General features: G+C 37.6%; 1 protein-coding gene across 1 annotated transcript in view; it reads left to right on the forward strand.

The window, feature by feature from the left end:
• Positions 1-3227: 3227 nt before the first annotated feature.
• The window catches only part of RIT2 (Ras like without CAAX 2), a 293109-nt gene continuing 279747 nt past the window's right edge, over positions 3228-16589 (forward strand). The window contains exon 1 of the mRNA XM_069468039.1: positions 3228-3498. Within this exon, the coding sequence (XP_069324140.1) occupies positions 3396-3498 (103 nt within the window). The 5' untranslated portion in view covers positions 3228-3395. The remainder of the gene's footprint in view (positions 3499-16589) is intronic.

Consider the following 16589-nt stretch of genomic DNA (forward strand, 5'->3'; position numbering starts at 1 on the left):
TTTGGTTTCTTAAGGGCTCCATTTTCATCAGCATTTATATACCTGGGCGATACTCCCCACCCCCGCCCCAAACACACACAAACGTATAACACAGACTTTTGACTGCATTATTTGAGGCAGGAGACAGGCAAACTAACAAAAGTTACTAACTAAAGCTGAAAACCAGTAGCATTAGAATGCTTCAAAATTTAGTCCTCATCGGGAGGATTTTTTTGCCCTTAGTAATTCAGGGGAAGGAACTAGGGTAAGGTGCCTTAAAATTTCAAAGAAGAGGTAGACAAAGAGGCTTTATAGCTAGAAAACTTCCCTACACTTTATGATTTTTTTTTTTCTTGCATGTAAATAGGGAAAAATCCTACTAACTTTCCCATGAGTCAATATATTAACACTGACAATTGAGAAGGAAGACAATTCAGCAGTGAATTTCCCTTTTGTAGTGTTCATTCATATTTGGCAAACCATTCATTTGTTTACTGTGATGGGACATTTCCATGTATTCCTTTCTCTCAATCAGCATTAAAATAAATGTGGCAAATAAAGAACAAGACCAAGGACACAGCTGTCATGACAATTCCGATGCTTTTCTACCAAATCAGAATGGCTGACATGGAAAACAGAGTAACAGATGGTGGGATAGCTAGAGAGGCACACGATTTGCTCAAGGTCATAAGAATTCCGGCAGCACAACTAGAAATAAAAACCAGAAAGACCTTGAAGCGAAATGCTATTGTTTATTCATATCATTTCTATTGAGGAATAAAGTTTCAATTAAACAATTACGAGATAATTATAATACAGTCCAGTTCTTTGTTAGATCCAATCATGCAAATGATAGTTTTGTTGGAGGAAAGGCAAGTAGCCCACGTTGTCTGTCTCTATTGTATGGAGTATGAGGGCTACATTGGAACGTAAGACTGGAATAAATGCTTTGTGTCCCTATGTGCTATTCTAATCTATTGGACTGTACTTTTTAGACATCTGATGTATGAATATGTGCACAAAAGGGTCAGTCAGGTTGACATCTTAGGTAGATTTCACTGATGTCTGTATATAGGATGAATTGAACACTGTGAAAGGGAAGAAAGGCCAGGAGCTTGTAGTCAGGGAGGAAAAGTTATGGAATGGTTTCAAGTGTGAAGGTCAAATATTAGAAGAGGTAGAACTAAAGCTAGAACTTGGAGAGTGGGGATGCTCCCTACAAAGATGGAAAATAGTGTTGACTTTATTTATTGAGGATGAGGGTGATGTCTTTCTGGACATACTGAGGTGAAGATACAAGCAGGGTTTTGATGGAAATACCGAGGAGGCAGTTAGATTCACTTCTGCAGTTCAAAGGGAAAATTTGGTCCAGAGTTACAAACTTGGTGGTTGCCTACAGAAAGGTGATAAATTGACCTACCACAGTGAGTGAATTTGCAATCAAAAGGTAGAGAAGATGAAAAGAGGATGGGGACTAGAACCATTAGACAAGGTTTCATTTAAACCTGATGCATGATCCATAAAAGAAAGAAATTATAAATTGGACTCAACAAAATTTAAAACTTCTGCTCTTTGAAAGATACTGCTAAGAAAAGCCACAGACCAGGGGAAAATATTTGCAGAACATGTATGAGATAAAATACTTACATCCAAAATAATGAATTCTCAAAATTCAATAAGGAAACAAACAGCTTGGCATAAAAATAGACAAAATACTTGAACAGATACTTTGACAAAGAAGATACACAAATGGTCAACAAACACATGAAAAAATGATCTCTTCTTCTCTGGTGAGTGTTTATAAACAGTGAACTGACAGCACCACTGATTCAAAATAATAATAAAATAATCATAATATCATATACCTATGTAGTGCTTATACTTGACAGACACTGTTTTAAGCACTATGCAAACATTAACTCAGTTAATAAATTATGGTTTTAATTAACTATTTTATAGATAAAGAAACCAACGCACAGAGAGGTAAAGCAATTTTCCCAAGGTCACGTAGCTTGTAAGTGGCTGAGCCCAGATTTGAATGTAAGCAATCTGGCGCCAAAGCCTGTGCTCCTGCGTATGCCAATGTGCAGTCTCTTTAATGACCGGCAAGTATATATACTACTTGGTGGCTACTCAGTGCTCAGCACGTGATCATACACTATAGAGTCATAAAGAATGGATTAAATATAGTTCATTTCCTAGAAGAGCGTAAAATCTAGATAGAAAGACGAGCCTATATGTACACCAAACGCTTGACTGCATCTCATCATGATTCACGTTTGTTTCATAATCAGAAAATAAGCCATAAACAGACAGAACATCATGATCTTGGTTGAAAGACACGATCTAACTATGACAATTAGGAATTATTGAAAACATCCTAAGACCTCCATAGCTTAGAAGTTCTTCAGAGAAAAGTAAAGACCCCAAAGCTTTAGCAGAAATCAAATAAGGGATGGGAGTTTGGACATTGGAAAAATAGTCTTCTGTGATCTTTTATACTACCACAATTGTCAGTAAAAATATTTATCAATTGTCTCTTTCATGCTTGACAGGGTCCTTGTGTTTTAGGTTGTTTCTAATAACTTAGTGCAAACAAGTATGATCCGTGTCCAAACAGAATGATCTAATTCAATTACCTTTCTGTGTTAGAACTGCAACTGTCAAGTGAACTGAACATTTGCTGCTGGCCGAGTATTATTCAACAGCACCAAAGTCTCATTCTTAAGAGCCCTGAGTTACTGTTTTGTTTTGTTTTTTTTTTGTTTGTTTTATTTTTGTTTATTTTGTTTTGTTTTTCCCTTTTCCAGAAAGAGAAACTTGTAGGAGGATGGTGATAAGAAACAAGGACACACGCAATAGAAATCCTTCTTAATTGATTCTGATTAAAAGAAGACAGTGTCTTTGAAGTTGTAGTTACAGCTAGTCAGCCTGTGAGACACAGTATCTCCCATGAAGTGTCAGATTCACTCCATTCTAGCAGCCCAGCCTGGAAGGAGTCACATATGTGTGTGCCTCTAACAACTGCGATTGTGCAGAGGGCGGGCAGGAAGGAGAAAGGAGAGAGACAGAGAGTGAAGAAGAGAAATTGAATCAGAGGAGGGAAGAAAACAAAAAAGCAGTGGGGGAGGAGGGAGAGAGAGAGAGAGAGAGAGAGAAATCGTGGGAGACGTGAAAGAGTGAAGGGATTGGAAGGAGGGGGGGATGCAAAAGCCAGATTTTTATTGGAAGCAATTGAAGTGGTTGCTATGAGACCCGCTCGAGCAGAGGACCAGCAGTCAGCCCGACGCTGATGGTTCTTACCTCGCACTAAACCTTTCCTTTGACACAGTTTTAGAGTTGTTAATATCCGAGCAACCACCTGACACGGGTGACTTTTTCCTTCTTTTTTTTTCTCCTCCAGTCCCTCGGGTAAGATGGAGGTAGAAAATGAAGCCAGCTGCTCTCCGGGCAGCGCATCAGGCGGGTCCAGAGAGTACAAGGTGGTAATGCTGGGCGCAGGGGGAGTTGGTAAAAGCGGTAAGTTTTCACACCAAATGCTGGGGAAGCAGGGACCTCTATAGAGACAACTCTATAGAGTGAAAAAAAAATGATATTGTTGATGCTGTTAGGGGTTAGCTCTCGCAGCTAAACACAGAGTGTCTGTCTGGCAGGATGTTCAAAAGTGTCAGGACTGTTGGAGCGATGCTGATGAGTCAGGAGAATGCAAAGACAGCAGCGATGATATACAGAACTTTAAAAGGATAATTGTTTCCTTTGATTTCATGCTGGGTGGTATTTGCTCTTAATTTATATGTCTTTTAAAAATCTTAGTAATAGCAATATTTATTAAATAGCCACGATATGAAAAAGGTGTGCTCCTGTTCTCAAAAATATTCACATAAAGAAAGAACTGCTGCAAATACTCAATTAAACACAAAGGCACAAACACAGGTACATACTCAGGATTATCAATGCTGATTGTTGTGTTTGTTCCTTTTATTAGGAGGTTCCTGTCTCCTTTTCCTTGTCTATGGTGTGACATAGCATGTGTGGGCTTTGAATACTGAAAAGAAAGTTGGTCTTTGAAAGTGACAGTGATTTAAGAAATATATTCATTGTACGTCCAGTGCAGGTGATCAAACTAAACTTTGTGGTTAACTGAATTAAAGGAGAAAGCTGCAAGAATAAAGAAGTATGGCGTGGTAATTAATGTGAAAATTAGTAAATTTGTTTTGGTACATAAATAACAGAAGTTGTCAGTGGTTGGAGTTCTTGAGGAATTCAAAAGTGCAAATATAACAGATTAAAGAAATAGATATGTAGTAGTGTTTGAGGCTGAATAAATGTTGGATAGCTTGGAGCTATGTATATCACTAGAAAATAAACAGATAAATATAGTTTTTTATATAAATATGAAATATCCACCCTGGGGATTCATCTTTGGGGATATTAAAAGACAATATATATTAGAATTAACATGGATAAAAGGTATGAAAACAATTCAATAGTTTTACTGCCTGACAAAACAAAAATTAAGTTGAAGACAACCTTCTTGGCAGAAGAAACTAAAAAGCTAACTACTTTGGTGGTGGGTCCACAAGGAATGAGAAAGCAGAACAGTGACAAAAGAGGAAAGAGATTGTGACTTTAATGCACAGCAAAGGTAAAGAGGTCAGAAAAATAGCAAGCCACATAAAATCGAGCGCTCCTGATTCTCCCCACCCCAAAAGGGAATTACCATAAAAAGGAAAGAAATAGGTAGCTCTGGATGTTGTCAGTAGCTAAATGCTTGTCAAGGTGAGAAAAATTAGTCATCTCTTCCAGGAAGGAAATGTGAAATGAAAAGCTTTGCAATTGTATATGAATGAGGAATTTTTAAAAGGCTATCCTTTTTTTTTTTAATGTAATAGTTTGAGAAGGAAGGAATCAAAATAGGTGAGAATTTAAGGAAGGAGGGAAAGTAGGAGGAAGGAGAAAGAGAACATATTCTTACATAAAATAGAGTTGTGCTTTAGAAGAATACAGTCAGTCAGACACAACAAGGAGGAAAGAAACAAGGTGAGAATACGATATCGAGATGAGACAGAAACAGATCTGAAAAACAGGCAAGAGGCCAATCAATAGAAGATGCCACCAGCAGCTTGTGAGGTCTGGAAGATGCTGCAGTAGTCACATGGTGCACCCCTGTATTACCTTTGCTGGCTTGGTATTTTCTTGTTTCATCAGGAGCTTGGGGGATGAGGAAATAGAGTGACTAGTATTTAGCCCACTTCATTTCATTTCACAGGAAATAGAACTTGGAGAGAAGAGATGTTGGACAGGAACATCCTCCAGCAATACACATTTTTTGTGATATTATGATATTATAATAGTGATTTAATGTCTCCTATTTTGATGTCCCCCCAGTACTATTTGTACTGACTGATCATTGTTACCACTCCAATGATGAGGGCTTTCCAACATAATACGTGGCTGCCAGAGTGGCCTGGCTTGCTCTCACCTTTGCTTTGTACAAAAAAAGCCAGTTCATAATTAAATACTTGAGCAAAACTTTTCCGGTGGGATAAAAAGACAGGAATGCCCAGCTTACCCTCAGCAGAGGTGAAGAATAAAAGAGGGTAAATTGTTCAATTGTATTGATTATATAAATGGCAGACTTTGCTATTACTCCAGAGAATATTGCTAACACTACAATCCCACACCTAGAAAATGCTGTCCTTATGGAGAAGTGTTTGGAATCACAATGATCAAATTACATCAGGTCCTTGGACTTTCTTCCTATGGTTTAGCTGACGCTATCAGTATGTAAATATTCAAGTGTTGATTCTCAATATTAACCTTCTCTCGAAGGTTAAAATATTGGCTTTAAAATGAACTAAATATTTTTTTAAAGCCACTTTTTATGTAGCTGAAGATCTAGATCAACAGAGGTGTGTGAAAAGATTGTGCATTCCCCTGTATAGTGGGGTGTGTGAAAGGATTCCCCGGAGAGCTCAGCTCTTCTGAAGAAACTAAAGAAAATGCATCAAGCTATCACCTGTTTCTAATTCTGAGAGTCAGGTCTGAGTTAGCTTTAAACATGGATGAGAAACTCAATTTACTGTGACCATAATTTTTAAATGAATAAAATCTTGGAGATTTCTATGCTTACTGAGAATTAGGTTTTTTTAATCCATATTTTACTAAAATATACTTCTGTGAGTGAGAACTTTGGAAAAGATTTGCAGCTTTACTGGAATAAGAATTCCCACAAGATTTAGAATATGTCAGTGAATAAATGTGCTATGTGTGAGAAATTTCAAACCACAAGTAATCAATACAGTTTTTTGAGCACATATTATGCACAGACCTATACTAGCTACTATACAGGGGAAAGATGAAATAAGTGAACATTTATGAAGCCCTACTGTGTGGCAGGTATGGGATACCTGTATTTCATGCTTATATTCAGTCCTCACCACAAACTGAGTAGGTTTTTCCATTTTTGCAGATGGAAAAACCGGAGCCAAGAGAAATAATTTATACCTGGCCACTGGGGGTAATAAGTTATAGATTTCTGTGATGTTTCATCCATTATGTTTAACACCCTGAGGAAGAAGAGCAAAGAGTTCCACTTATCACTATTAAGAAGAAAACAGGGCTATTTGATGCACTCTCTCTATCTTGAAAGTGATATTTAGAAAAGATCTTAACCATCTAGACTATTATTCTCATTTATACATCTATGCCTCTTTAATCTTTAAATTAATCCAATTAAACACTATGCATAATGATTCTATTCTGTATGAATATAAAATATATACTTGTACTTATATTTATATAATTAAAAATTGTACCTAGTATTGTCCCAGAGTGTTATTAACTTCAGAGAAAGCAGGGATGCACAAGAAATAGTCCCCTCCTATTTGGATGATGGAGAAATTGAGGACTTGAGAATTGAAGGGACCTGACAAGTTTATTTGTACAGTAGTGGCAAATCCAAATCTAGACTGTAGCCCTACTGATCCCATGTAAGCTGTTTTCCACTACCCTCTAATTTTTGCACAGGATAAACTGAATCAAAATTAGACCATATAAAGTAACAAATATTTATACAAATTAGAAGATACATAGGATGAACAAGTCAAAAGATCTAATGTACAACATGAGGACTATGGGTAACAATATTATGTTGTATTTGGGATTTTTGCTGAATAAATAGATTTTAGCTGCTCTTGGCCCCACAATAAAAAAGAGTAACTCTGAGAGATGATGGATATGTTAATCTGCTTCACTATTGTACCATCTATAATTATCCTATATCATGTTGTATACCTTATATATGCATGATAAAATTTATTTTAAAAATAATAAAGTTATTACTCATGATGAGAAAACTACTTATAAAACAACATCAAATGAAAAATTGTAGAATGTAAATATATATGCATATAAATTTGATGAAATAACATCATAGACATTTGCAGAACACAAATTTATATGAACACAAACTGTGACTACATCTAAAAACAAAAAAACAAAAAATAAACCAATTATCTAATGAATTTGATGTACCTTAGGCACTTTATTAGCCTTCTGTCTTACTTTGTTCTACTTCCCACCATTCCCTCCCCTTACACACACACACACATGCACACACACACAAAAGAATAGATAAAATCTCAAGGATATAGTTTAAGAGTTTTATGGAGTCTAAACAGTTCTTCCAACTACTTTAAATATTGACCTTCCTCTGTCTCTGTGGTTTGATCCAGAATGGCTCTTCCCCAGTGGCAGAGAGTGATGACTTGCTTGCTTTTCTGCATTCACATCTTGCTCTCCCACTGCAGACTCAAATGATTCAGCAGATCTTATCCAATAATAATACAATCTTCTTTTCCAAAATACATTTTACCTGTTATGTTTTATGACCTTATTTTATAATATAATCATTTAAGGAGGTGAGTAAGTCATCTATTCCCTATGTTCAGATGAGGTATCTGAGGTACATAATTGTCAAGAGGTTTGTCCAAAAATACACAGAAGTCAGAGAGTCAGGAAGTAAAGGCTAGAAATTAACTTATGTTTTCTAACACTAAATTGTTTTTCCATCAAATTGCACGGGAAAAATAGAGAGAGTATCCAAATATCGGATAAAGCTACATGCCCTTCTCTGGTCCCTGGTGGGGATTATTTTGGTGAAATGTTGTCTTAATATACGTTTTCAAGTGAAATAGGTATGAAACACTATGCAAGTCATTGAGGGGGGAGGAGTATTCATAACTATGATTTCAGAAATGATCCGTGCCCTTTGGGAGTGTACCCCCTCATAGTAGAAAATATACTCTAATGAGTACTACAAAAATGATAAGTTTCTATTAGACTTCTAATGTAAGAGCTGTGGAAACTCAGAGTTAAGGGATGGCTGAATCTGGATGCAAAAGTTGGGAAGGAACCACAGCAGAGATGGTATTTAAATTGTGTATTAAAATATGAGGAGGATTTTTCTGAGGCTGAGTAGGGAGAGTATGGGAAGAAATGAGGAAGGGAATTTAACAGACACAGTATGTACAGGGGTGAAAAGGAACGTGAGGGCTTGTAATTTTTTGTGAAGGGATCTTGATAACTTAGTGTATTTTAGGGGATAGTTGGAAAAATCTCTCCGGAAATTGGCTCAATGCATACTTTAGGACAGTGGTCCCCAACTTTTTGGCACCAGGGACCAGTTTCATGGAAGACAATAGATGGTTTTGGGATGATTCAAGCGTATTACATTTATTGTGCAAACTTCTCTGCTAATAATAATCTGTATTTGCAGCTGTTCCCCACTGCTAGCATCACCACCTCAGTTCCACATGAGATCATCAAGAATTAGATTCTCATAAGGAGCGCGCAACCTAGATCCCTCGCATGCGCAGTTTACAAGCGGGTTGGCGCTCCTGTGAGAATCTAATGCTGCCACTGATCAGAAAGTGGAACTCCAGGAGTGAGATGCGAGCAATGAGAATTGGCTGTAAATACAGATGAAGCCTCACTCGCCGGCCCACCATTCACTTTCTGCTGTGCAGCCCAGTTCCTAATGGGCCACGGATCCAGTATCAGTCTAGGGCACGGAGATTGGGGACCACAGCCTTAGGAAACTGAAATGTACACAAAACAAGTAAATTAAAAACATAAAAAGTATAAGGAAACAAAGAATTTATTAGAATGCATCCATTATGAAGTCTTTGTAAAGAGAAAACTCATTTGTAAAATAAACAAACATAGTCTCCCCCATAGCCTTTTGCAATTTTGTAAATTCAGAGTTTTGTGTAGCAGGATTTTATAAAAGGAAAGCAATAATAATATTTTCTGAGATGAGCAGAATGCAGCACACAATGAATCCCAACTTCAGTGAATTGGTGCAAGCAGGTAGAAAGTCCAGCTTTTATCTAATGAATTGAATCAAGGCAAACAACCAAGTGCATCATTCTCGTCTCTGAGGCTCTGTGTTTCATGATATTAGCAAAACTTTGAGTCTGACAAAGCTGAACAACGGTCACATCAGGACCATGTGTTATCCTGACCCTGTTTATTTGCAATGGCAAAAGAAAAAAAAAAATAAACAAGGGGAAATGAAAAAAATTAAAATTTTAAGATTCTGTTCTTACCCTTAATTGTTGCCACCCCAGTTATACTGAGGACCATCACTCATTACAATACTGTCAGCAAGAATTAGCCGAGAGGCCCAAATATGGCTCAGTAAAAAAGTACTTTGGTACTCATTCAGGTAATGGTTGAACGCATAATTTGGACAAATGGTGTTGACTGGGCAATATTTCCAAGATTATATTCACTCTACAGATTTTAAATTGATGAAAGAAAGTCACTACAGCTCTATGTCTGTACTGCGTGCTATGTCTGTACTAACTGGAGATGAATGAGCACGTGACAATCCCTAAACTACCCACATGTTGTTGGGCTCCTTACTTTTACACATTCACCCTGCTGCCCTAATGCCCAATAGTCTATCATATTTACCTTCCCTCATTTACTCCTCACCTTGATCTTGTGAGGAAGGCTTTATTGTTTGCATTTTATAGATGAGAAAACTGAGGCACACATGCCCACACACACATAATATGGCCAGAGACACAGAGATACTAAATGGTGAACCCAAGGTGCCTACACATGTATGACTAAGTCCAGTGCTTACACTACTTTCATTTTTTCACCCTGAGAGTTTTAATTTTATTTCTTGAGGAGATGGTACAGGGAACCTGAGTTCTAACTTCAGCTGCATCTTCATCGATGTATTTTAGACATCAAATGAAATCATCTACATCAAAATACTTTAAAAAATTTAAGTTTGTACACAAACAACAAGGAGTGTTACCCTTATTACATGGGGTAGAGGGAGGCATTGGGAGTTCTGAGCAAACTTTTCAGAATGCAGGCACCAAAGACTCATTTTGTTCTTGTCCATTCAGGGACCCTTTGTGGTCTTGACCACATAAAAAAAGGATGACAATTCCCTCAACTAGAGAAAAATCAAGTAACACTTTAGTTACAAGAACTTATGGAAAATAGGGATCATGCCAATAGGAAGAAAATAAACAGAGTGGTAAACATGCCAGGAAGATTTTTGAAATCTATTAGGTGCTGATCTATTTTAGAGAACATATTTTCTCTAAATATATACATTATAGAGTAATTGATGAAAACTACATGTCACAAATGGAAAATACATTCCCTGTCCATTTATTTAATAAGAACTGAAGGGACGTATGCGTGTGAGTGTGCGTGTGTGTGTGTGTGTGCACAGGTGTACCTAGACTGATGAAAAGCCCAAAACTATTACCAAGAATAAAACACAACCTGCCCTGTCTACTTGTTGTAAAAAAAAAAAAAAATGCATAAACAAATTATTGTGAGGCAATGTGGTAGTTATGATGATAGTGATGTACACGTGATATTTTGAAAGCAATGTGGACTATGGCTTAGGAAGTTCAATGACCTAGCATGCATTGTTCAGCTGTTCAGCTCTAGCGATGGGACCAGAGTCTCCTAACTTCCTGGAGCATGAATTTTTCCAGTAGGCCATGCTATCTCCTGTAAGCCAGCATAAAATCTGTTTCTCCTAACTGGAGATCTGGGTACTGCCAATGACTAATTGCTTCCGTGTGTGTATGTTTGCAGTGTTGTGGAGTTGTGACTGTACACACCGACAGATGACAGTCCTCTGCACTACTTACATGCATGCAGGATACTCTCTTATCAATAAATTTGCAAAGCGTGTCAATGATCTCAACTCAATCACTCAAGCTTTGCTCATAAATGCCAGCTTTCTGATCACAGTGACCAAGCAGTGCCATCTGTTCTTTTGGTTTGTCAGCAGGCACCAACTAAGCGCCATTGCTGGCAATTGTACCAGATCATCACCCTCTGCCCTTTCTGCTGGCCATAACCCTACTCCAGTTAACACCACAGCACTGGGCTGAGAATACTGACCTGTTCTGGTCCCCACACACTCTCAGGCATTTCAGCAGCCTGTCACTGTCAACTGTATTAGGGAGATAAAAGTATGTGTTTGATTCTCCCCCAGGGTATGTGTAAAGGATGGAAAGCTGAAGGAGATGAGGGGAGGGTGGGTGGCTTCTCTGGGGATGTTGTATTGAGACCGGAGTCAGAGAAAAGACAAAGTTTGCAGCTCTGGGGAAAAAAATCTTAATTGACTGGAATGAAATGATGTAGAAAACTTAGAGTCTCACCATGAAACACCAGACAAGGATTTTTAATCACTGTAGTTAGGTGAGTTAGTTATGTTGGTGGTGGAGGGAGGATGGGTTTGATCAGAAGATCACTTGTATATGGAAGTCAGTGTCTGGGTACTGAACGGACCAGAAATCCTTAGAAGTTTACCAGACCACAGCTCCTCTTAATATGCATTAAAATGAGAAACATAAAGGTGTGCCTATGTGTGCATAAACTTGTGTGTGCTCACAAGGGAGGAATGATTTTTGCTTTGTCCAAACTATTACTCTTTCAATTTCTTCCTGCAGTGAATAACAAAGTATGAGTTAACACTTTTGAGTCTTACCTATACCTGGCCCTGTTCAAAGTGCTTCATATGCATTCATTCATCAAATCTCACCAAACCCAGCAGTGCAGGCATGGCAACTAATTTACAGATGAGAACAGGGAGGCTTGAAGAGGGTAATTCCCTCAGGAACCCAGGGCCCACAGTGGCCATGCAGGACATAGCCACAGCCAGAGCTGAGGCCCTGAACCACTGTCCACTGTGCCACTCACCACCCTATGCTCTGGATCCACCCTTGATTTGTACAATGAGGCCTCAGCATAGAAATGATGACAGAATACAGTGAACTGGAGGTTTGGGTAGCTTAGACAAATCCATATTTGTGTTTTCTCATCTATAAAATGGGAATAACCATAACTATTACAATAGAATATTACATAGAATATTAATGACAAAGCCTGCCACATACTAACTGCTGAATAAAGTTTCTACAACAAATGGCTAGCTTTGTTTTTATTTATTTGCCTTTAACAGCATTTGATCTTGTGCAGGTCACTTAACCTCTTTGAGTCTTCATTTTCCTCATTGAGGGCATTAATTAAAATTGCCTCAGAGAGTTGTTAGGTAGATAACATTAGAAAACATTAAGTAAAAACTAGAGATCATAGTGCCCACAGATTATGCCTTCATTCAAACCATTGCCTGCATGTCTTCCTTCCTTTCGTCCTTCCACACCTCCACCTAAAGGCGCTTACCTCTGTAGCAGGGGAGAGGGTAGAGACAGAAGATTTTTCAGATGGGTTCTAGGAAAATGCAATTTGGGACACATATTGTAAACCTCCCATTGTATATGCACCTGCTGTATTCCTACGCTTGCTCACTAGATCCTTATATTGATTAGCTTCAGTTTTGGTCTCTTGAGTGGTAATTTCAGTGACAATAATAACAGTGGTTTGCTAGGTACCCTAGTAAACAATCCCTTTATTCATCCTAATTGACCTGTCTTCTCTCTCTCTCTCTCTCTCACACACACACACACACACACACACACACACAAAACACTGCCTGTTAGAGAAAGGATTGGAGGACAACAGGGCTACAATGGCCCACAAAGGGCCTGATTAAAGGGGCTATGGCTTTTAATGAAACGCTGGGCATAAATCCAGACTGCACTCTTTTAATAAATTTTGAGTAATAAGATGTTTCTTTTGTTCTCCACAGAAACAACACTGCTACATTTAAATGGAAAGAGTGATATTTAGTAGTTGCAAGAAAAGCTAATAATGAACACCACACATACAGATTTTATTTAATGGAAGAAATCAGATCCTTTATTTATATGCAAAGGGACACATCTTTTATCTGAAATTGTAAAATCTTTAGCTAATTGGTTCCTGCCTATCATCTTTTATTTGTTTGTTTTTTAAAGATGTCTTACTTTATTCCAACGCCATCATTTTAGGATTGAAATAGGTAGGAAAATACCCAGGGATTGTATTTAGGTAAATTCTGAGTACTGGAAGTCTGCAATATCACCTCACATCTGTTTTCCCCTTTATTTTTAGCGGAGGCATTATAATCGCATATATTTATGGGATGCAGAGTGATATTTTGATACTTGTATACAATGTGTAATGATCAAATCAGGGTAATTAGCATATCCATCACCTCAAACATTTATCATTTCTTTGTGTTGTGAACATTCAAAATCCTCTCTTCTAGCTTTTTGAAAATATATGATAAATTATTTAAACCATATTCACCCTACAATACCACAGAATAGCAGAACTCATTCCTCCATTCTAGCTGTAACTTTGTATCTGTTAAACAAACTCTCCCTGTCCTCCCCTCCCCAACCTTCTCAGCCCCTAAGACCCACAATTTTACTCTCTACTTCCATGAGCTCAATTTTTTTACGCTCCCTCATAGGAGTGAGAATAGGCAGTATTTATCATTCTGTGCCCGACTTATTTCACTTAACATAATGCTCTCCAGGCTCATCCATGTTGCCCAGAATGACAGGATTTCATTCCTTTTTATGGCTGGATAATATTCCATTGTGTATCTATATCACATTTTATTTACCCATTCATCTGTTGATGGACATTTAGGTAGATTCCGAATCCTAGCTATTGTGAATAGTGCTGGGGTGCAGGTAAATCTTTTATATACTAGTTTACTTTCCTTTGGATAAATACGTGGTAGAAAAAACCCAAATATACAAAAACAACTTCCCTCTCTAAGATTAAGAACTTTTCCTTCCAAATATTTCCTTCTTTTGTTTAGCTACTCATTCCTTTCTACTTGCTTGGTCATAATGAAAGAGCTTTAGCAATCTAACATTTGCTTTCACCCTTTCTTCATACCCACCCCACAAAATCCTTTAATATTTTTCTGCCCTTAAAAATATATATATATATATCTCCCACTTACATCATCATGGAACAGCAAATTGGAAACAGTCTTGCATAAGATACTTTGCTGTGACAAGGATGCAAGTTGTCTGCCTCTCTAAGCTTATTTGCATTTTTCTTGAGTGTAATCCTGAGGCAGCCCAGCGTGATTGAAACAGCATGGACTTGGAAGATGGATAGCCACCCATTGAAATTCAGTTCTGCCGCTTACAGAGTGAGTGACTTTGCTGGTTCTTCTGCTTCTCTGTGATGTCTTAGTGTTGGAGGGCATGAGGCTTAGTCCTCTGACCTTTTCTCATCTTTAATTTCCTAGGGTATTTCATCCAGCTCCATGGCTTGAATATAATTTATAAACCTTCATATCTTCGTATTAAATTAAATTTATGTCTTGATTAAAACCATAATTAGACATCACTAAAATGGTGAAAAGTAAAAAGACTAACAATAATAATTGTGGACTAGGGTATAATGAGAATATAAATTCATACAGCTACCATGCTAATTGATTTGGCACTATGAAGATAAAGAAATACATAAATTGCGCATATGATCTAGCAATTCTACTGCTAGATATGTGTGTGTGTGTGAGTGTGTGTCCAAAAGTATCCAGCCACGTAACCATTCTCCTTATATTAACAATGGCTGGATACTTTCTGGACAGCTCATATATGCTCAATAAAAATGCATATATGTATGGACAAAAAGGCATGGTCAGAATATTTATAGCAGGGTTAGGCCTAATAACCTCAAATTAAAAATGTAAATATTCATCAGTATAAGTGAATGAGTCAATTGTGTTAGAATTTATATAGATAAATTATATATATGGAATTTGTATATGTGTGTATATTGTATATATACACACACACACATATACGTATATATATGCACACACACATACAAAATTCTGTATATATAACTATACAAATTGTATGTATACGTGCACATACACACGCACACACACACATAAATTAAAGTATCACCGTAAAGTCCAGGCAGTCCCCTGTTGGGGGAGGGAGGAGGCAGTGATTGAGAAGGGCACGGGGGGCATTCTGAAGTCAAGAAATGCTCTTGCTTCAGTCTGGGTGGTGATAGTGTGGGTGTTCACTTGTGACGAACCATAGAATTGTACAAGTTTCTTTTGTACATCTTCTTAAGGTTAAATCTCACCTAAGAAAAGATTCATAAAGTTTTAAAACATTATATTAACATCTCCAATCTAGACTTCCACTCTAAACCCCAGATTCATCTACTCAACTCTCTACTTCACGTATCACTTAGAGATCTATCAACAATTTAAAACTAGAATTGTTACAAACTAAGCTCTGATCTTGTTTCCACACTTGTTTCACTCACAGCTTCTCTCATGCCAATTGATGGCAACTCTGTATTTCCAGTTGCTCTCTTGATCTCTTATCAAAACATTGGCCTGATCTCTTATTCCTCTCTTTCCCTCACACTTCCACATCCAATTTATAAGTAAATTCTTTAGTTTTATCTTCTATGTATACCCAGAGGTGTCCTTTTCTCAAAATTCAACTGTTACCACCATGGTCCAATTTACCATCCTTTGTTGCCTATGTCTGCAGTTTTGCACTAACTCTTCTCCAAGTTTCTATTGTTTCCGGCAATTTATTATCACAGCAGCTAGAGTGGTCCTTTTAAACTAAAAGTCAGATCTTGTCGTTTCTGTGCTTGAAACCCCACCATAACTCCCGTTCCACTCACAAGCACTCTTAAAAGCTGAAGTCCCTTCTCTGATCTCATATCCCACTAACATCTCTCTTCCTCTCTCTGCTACAGAAATACCAGCTTCCATGCTGTTCCTAAAATATGTCAGACAGGAACATTTCCCTTTTAGGGCCTTTGTTCTAGCTTTTCCCTTTGCCTGGGATACTTTTCTCCAGATGTCTGCTTGGCTTACTTCATCTCTTTCAAGCATCGCTCTCTTGTTTCTGCCTCAATGGGCCTATTTTATTGAAACCCTCCCATTCTTACTATAGCCCCATCTCCTTTTTTCTGGCTCACTTTTTTCTTTCTATCACACCCATTACCTTCTAATGCAATAATTTACTATGTTATTATTTATTATCAGTCTTCTGCCACTAGAATGTCCGTTTTGCTCTCGTAGTTGCCTAGTGAATAAATGAAATGTAATACAGTCACCTAAACTCATGAAGCTTCCATTTATTCATCTCTAAAGTATGTAAAATAAT

This window comes from Eulemur rufifrons, chromosome 5 (genome assembly GCF_041146395.1).
Source record: "Eulemur rufifrons isolate Redbay chromosome 5, OSU_ERuf_1, whole genome shotgun sequence".
NCBI classification, from domain to species: domain Eukaryota; kingdom Metazoa; phylum Chordata; class Mammalia; order Primates; family Lemuridae; genus Eulemur; species Eulemur rufifrons.